The 5,642-nt window shown below is 55.2% G+C and overlaps 1 protein-coding gene across 1 annotated transcript in view; it reads left to right on the top strand.

Annotated features, from left to right (window-relative positions):
- The first annotated feature begins 2,962 nt into the window (after positions 1-2,962).
- HHIPL1 (HHIP-like 1) overlaps positions 2,963-5,642 on the top strand; it is a 34,783-nt gene continuing 32,103 nt past the window's right edge. Inside the window, exons 1-3 of the mRNA XM_010851428.1 lie at positions 2,963-3,022; positions 4,104-4,203; positions 5,337-5,383. Of these exons, the coding sequence (XP_010849730.1) occupies positions 2,963-3,022; positions 4,104-4,203; positions 5,337-5,383 (207 nt within the window). The remainder of the gene's footprint in view (positions 3,023-4,103; positions 4,204-5,336; positions 5,384-5,642) is intronic.

The following is a 5,642-nucleotide window of genomic DNA, read 5'->3' as shown; positions in this document are numbered from 1 at the left end:
CCCTCTCCTGGGATGACCTTTGGTTATCAGTAGGATTCCAGTACTGGCTGAGCATCCCCTGGAGCCTTGGGTCCTGGTTTCAGCCCCTAACAAGCTCAGAGACCAGTTTCTGCAAGCCGAGCAATAGATGGGATTCTGAGGCCATTGGGTATAAGACTGCAGCCAATATAGGACTTGACCACCACACACAGGGTTGGCAGCTGTTTGTAACAACAACATCCATTCACGGCACCCATAAATTCTTGTTGCATCCTCTTGTCCCACTTCCTCCCATCCCGTGTTTACAGATATGCCCTTGTATTGCAGTGTTTGATGGGTGTATCTGATTGGTCTTGCAGTATCAATGTCCTGAGCCTCAGTTTCCTCATCTGTAAAATGGGGCTAATAATAATGTCCATCCTAGAAGGTTGCTGTGAGGTGCTTGCCAATCAGCTGGCCTCTTTTTAAAACATCTGTGTTTGATTTTAAACTTCAAAAGAAGAAAAAAAAATAAACAGAAGAAACTGGGCGTGACGCAGCTTTGTGATGCCTCTTTGACCTCACACCAGCACGAATGCACACGTGAGCTGTCTGCCACCAGGTCCCCGTCTTCAGGTCCCGGGGGCCACGTGAATCAGGGGGCTGCCCCCACCCCTACCCTGTGGCCGCAGGATCCTCAGGTCTCCCCAGGTACCCTGAGTCTCTGGGGGTCAGGTGTGAACTCAGAGGCATGCTTGCTGGTGTCTTCCAGCCCCTGAGACCTTCTCCCACCGCCTGCCTGCACCAGCTGTCGCCACTGAAGTCCTGGTCACATGCAGATGGAGACCCTCAGGCACAGGGTGCTGAAGGAATCACAGTGTGGTCAGGAAATGGGGGGACTGGGGTTTGAACCCCAGGCTCAGTGTCAGGACATTTCACTGAGGCCCTGAAGGTGGCTTCCTGAGCCCCCAAAAAGAGACCAGCAGATCAGCAGGCCAGCAGGTGTCCAGGGACAGGCTGAGCTGCCTTTTGGTGACTGGCAAGGCGGACAGAAGGTAGCCCTAAGCATGCTATGTGGCCTGGACAGCAGTTCAGTGAGCAAGCTCCCATATCCACACGGTTGAATCTCCAACCGGGTGAGGGGACAGAAGCCAGTCAGAGTGAAAGTGCAGAGCACAGTTCAGTTGTTCAAAGTTGGAGGTGTTAGATGATGTTCTGAGTTCTCTGTGGTACCTGCATGCACCGCCTTCAGTAAAGACTTCCCCCAGGAGCAGAGGAAAAGGCCGTGAGGTCAATGTGAGGTGCAGAAGGTGGGAGCCAGCCAGGTCTGTATCAAGCACATGCTATGTGCCAGGCCTCGCCTGCCAGCCCATTTTACAGATGAGTAAACTGAGGTACAGAAGGGTTAAGCAGCCTGTCCAAGGTCACAGTAAGTGGCAGAGCCCACGCTCTGGATTACTAACCCTCCTGGCCTCTCACACTGCCCCTCACAGTTCCTCTTGTTTTGAAATCACACTTGAGACGTCCGAAGCAAATGTGGTCAAATATTAATGTGGGTGAAGTCTGGTGGTGTGTCCTTGGGCGTTCTTTCTCCCACGCTGTATGATTTCTCATAGGTGTGAGGTGTTTACAAAAGCCTCTGCTGGCCTCAGGCCCTTTGCCCAGCTGTGATCCACATCACGCAGGTAGTCCAGCTACCAGGGTGACTGAGCAGGGACCAGCCCAGCCCCCAGCTCCCACATTCTCCCGTGCTAGGATGCCTAGCGCAATCTCCTGCTGTGGCTGAGTGGCCTGGGTCCTGGGGAGAAAGGATTAGCCGATTTGGGCTGCCCACTGGAGACAGGGAGGGCAAGTGGCCCCCTGCACAGACAGGCGGGTCAGGGGCCTTTCCCGTCACTCTGGAGAAGGAACTAATGGCTGTGTAATTAGCGGGCGTCTGCTCCGCAGGAGCTGATGCATGGCTGGCAGCCCACACTGACCCAGTCTGGCTAGAGTAGGCTTTGGGTGTTCCTCTGGTCTGTGTGTCCGGTTCTGGCAGCCGACAGTGCCCTCGGGGCTCCTGGAAATGTGGGCAATACTCCTGCGACCTCAGACAATCCTCAGGCCGAGTGGCCAGCAGTGGCCTGGCCTCACCTTCTCCCCATCCCCAACTCAAGAGGTAGGGAATTCGGGGCTGAGGGTGGGGAAGGTCGTCCACAGGGTCATCAAGGGTGTCGACGGAAGAATTGCGTTGTCTGTCTCATTCCAGGCGAGACCCGGAAGGGCAAGAAGGCAGCCTTTGGGCCCGGGAGCAACGGCTGAAAGTACCCAAGAAGCCACTGTTTGGGGAGGAAAGTCCGGAGGTTTCCTTAGCCACAGGCCTGGCTTCCGCCGCTGTTTCCCTCACGTGGAGCTCGAGGGCACATCGGCTCAAAGGACCAGCTTTGTTCCTGCTGCCCAGGCAGTGTCCCCAATCCCCTGAATATCCCTGGCCCCAGACGGCATTGGTGAAAGTTCAGGCCATCTAGTCTGAGGCCACCGGCTCAGCCCTCAGGGGCTGTGACATTCACTAGTGTTCTTAGCTTGTCCCCTTAGGTAAGACAGGCAGGTTAGAGGTTAGGTTAGAGAGGGCTGGAGTGGGGGAGATGCCTTGCAAGGGGTGTTGGGAGGCGATGTGGATGGGGCTCTGGGAAAGCCTCTCTCTCTTTTTAACATGCCTATGCTGATTAGTATTCTTTTTTTTTTAAGTTATTTATTTACTTGGGCGCGTCAGGCCTTAGCTGCGGCCCCTGGGACCTCCGTTGTGTCCTGCGGGTTCCTTCACTGTGGCACGCAGCCTTTCTAGCTGAGTTGTGTGGACTCCAAGGCACGTGGATCTTAGTTTCCTGACCAGGGATCGAACCCACAGCCCCTACATTGTAAGGTGGATTCTTAACCACTGCACCACCAGGGACGTGCCTCTGGTAGGGTTCTTAATCCTGGAGAGTGGGTTTTGTTACGGAGACGGTTGTGAGAGTATTTCGCGATGGGTAGGGAGGGGACCACAGGCTCTCCCTTCCCCCTGCAAGAGCTGTGGGAGTCTTTGGTGAGGTTCCCTGGCGATAAAGTCCCTCTTCCTTTAGACTGTGACCACGGGGCCCCACAGGAGTTCCTCAGCCTCATGCTACTTGGCACTACTGCTGCTGCTGCTGCTGCTAAGTCGCTTCAGTTGTATCCGACTCTGTGCCACCCCATAGACGGCAGCCCACCAGGCTCCCCCGTCCCCCGGATTCTCCAGGCAAGAACACTGGAGTGGGTTGCCATTTCTTTCTCCAATGCATGAAAGTGAAAGGTGAAAGTGAAGTCGCTCAGTCGTGTCTGACTCTTAGCGACCCCATGGACTAAGCCTCCTGCAGTTCATCAACATGACCTCTGAAGCCATCCGACAGGTTCTGGATCCAGTACCTTCTGCCCCAAGTGATCCGATCACCCCTGGGACTCTGGACTCGCTTGTCTCTTCAAATTTAGGAGTGGCGGTTGACCCTCAAACCTCAGTTCTCAGATGGGTCCAGGAAAAGTCACCGATCCAATTTTCAGTCTGTTCATCCTTTTCCTTTCTTTCTTTTTTTAAAAAGATTTATTTATTTATGGCTATTCTGGGCCATTGTTGCTGCCTGCGGGCTTTCTCCAAGTGCATCTACTGGGGCTACTCTTGCTGCCATTGCTGTGCAGGCTTCTCATGGCAGTGGCTTCTCTTGTTACAGAGCATGAGCTCAGCAGCTGCAGCTTCCAGGCTCTCGAGTACATGGGCTTCAGTAGTTGTGGCTCACGGGCTCTAGAGCACAGGCTCAGGAGTCGTGGTGCCCGGGTTCGGGTGCTCCGTGGCATGTGGGATCTTCCTGGGCCAGGGATCGAACCCTTGTGCCCTGAATTGGCAGTTGGATTCTTAACCACTAGACCGGCGGAGAAGCCCCGCCCTTTGTCTTACTGGTGAGACAGGAGTGAGAACTTGCAAGCTCTGGCCCGCGGAGAGGAACCGCAGACCCTGGCTCCCCAACGCCCGCCTGCTGTGTGCTGCGGCCCGTGTTTCCTCGTCTGCACAGCGGACCTCAGCACAAACACTGTGTCCACACTGCCGCGACCTGGAAAGAGTGCTGGGGACCCTGGCAAGCGTGCCCCCATGATAGGGGCAGCAGTCAGAGGAGTCCCGGCCCCCAGGCCCCACTCCTCGGGACCCCAGACAGCAGGCCTTCTCCGAGGTCAGACAGCCCAGCATGCCCCAGCCAGGTGGGGACAGGGGCCTTGAGCCAAGCGCCCTGTAGCTGTTTAATGAACATTTTTCAAATGAACTAACAAACACATCACTAAAAGTTGTTCCACCCACGTGGGGATGGGGGCTCAGCAGGACGCCATGGCCTCAGACTCTGCCTGAGTGGCTGGCGGTGTCCAGGCGTGTATGTTAGGGGGGAAGGTGTCTGCCTGGCCATCTCCAGAAACTCCTGTGGCAATGACATTGGGCCCTGGTGAGGCTGTCCCCGCAGCTCAAGGCTATGGCCCAGGCTCTGTGTCCCCCCACCCCCGCACTCCCAGCCCCTCACACACATTCCAGGAGCCTGTGTTGATGTGCTGCTATTATGATCTGAATGTTTTCGTCCCTGCAGGACTCCCCTGGGGACTCAGTGGTAAAGAATCCGCCTGCCAATGCAGGAGACGTGGTTTCAATCCCTGATCTGGGAAAATCCCACATACCGCTGGGCAGCTAAGCCTGTGCGTCACAACTCCTGAGCCAGTGCTCGAGACCCCGGGAGCCACAGCTACTGAAGCCTGAGTGCCCAGAGCCAGTGCCCCAACACGAGAGAAGCCAGTGCAATGAGAAGCCCACACACCCCAACTAGAGTGTAGCCCCTGCTCATGCAACTAGAGAAAAGCCCCTGAGGCAACGAAGACCCAGGAGAGCCAAAAATATATAAAGTAATTAAATAATACATTTTAAAAAATCTTATTTGAATGTTCATGCTCCTCCAAACATAAATCCTAATCCCTAAGACAATGGTATTAGGAGGTGATGCCTTTGGGAGGTCATTAAGTCATGTGAGTGGAGCCCCCATGAGCCGGATTAGTGCCCTTGGAAAAAGACACAAGCTTCCTCTCTCTCTCTCTCTCTGCCACATGAAGACACAACAAGAAAATAGATGCCTGCAATGCAGAAGAGAGCCAGCACCAGAACCCAATTGTGCTGTCAGCCTAATCTTGAACTTCCAGCCTCTGGAACTGTGAGAAATAAATCTCTGCTGCTTACAAGCCACTCAGTCTGAGACAGGGACCATTGCCCTGGGTGGCTCCAGGCTGGGAGGAAGGGGCCACTGTACAAGCCCTCCGCAGCTCCCGTCTGGCCCTGCCCTTGCCCCCATGGCCTGTAGGAGGGCCCCAGCACTTCCCAGGCTGCAGCCTCAGCCTCCCCTGCAAGGTAGGCCAGTGAGAAGAGCCAGAAGGCCAGAGGAAGGGAGAAGCCAGAGGATTTCTTTCCCTCTGAAACAGAGTCTCTAACCGGGACTGTCTCCAGTTCCACCAGACATGCCCACTGGCCACCCAGCTCTGGCCAGGTGACCTAGCCCCTTGGTTTTAGTGATGCTCCCCGCTGTTCCTCCAGTCAGGTACTTGTAGAATCTTCCTGCTAGTCTCCAGGCTGCTTCACTGTTTCCTGTACAGCTTCTTGGGCATCAATT

Source organism: Bison bison, unplaced genomic scaffold, assembly GCF_000754665.1.
Source record: "Bison bison bison isolate TAMUID 2011002044 unplaced genomic scaffold, Bison_UMD1.0 scf7180017864302, whole genome shotgun sequence".
In the NCBI taxonomy this organism is placed as follows: Eukaryota; Metazoa; Chordata; class Mammalia; order Artiodactyla; family Bovidae; genus Bison; species Bison bison.
The sequence above is the reverse complement of the archived record's forward strand: the minus strand, read 5'-3'. Positions and strand labels throughout refer to the sequence as shown.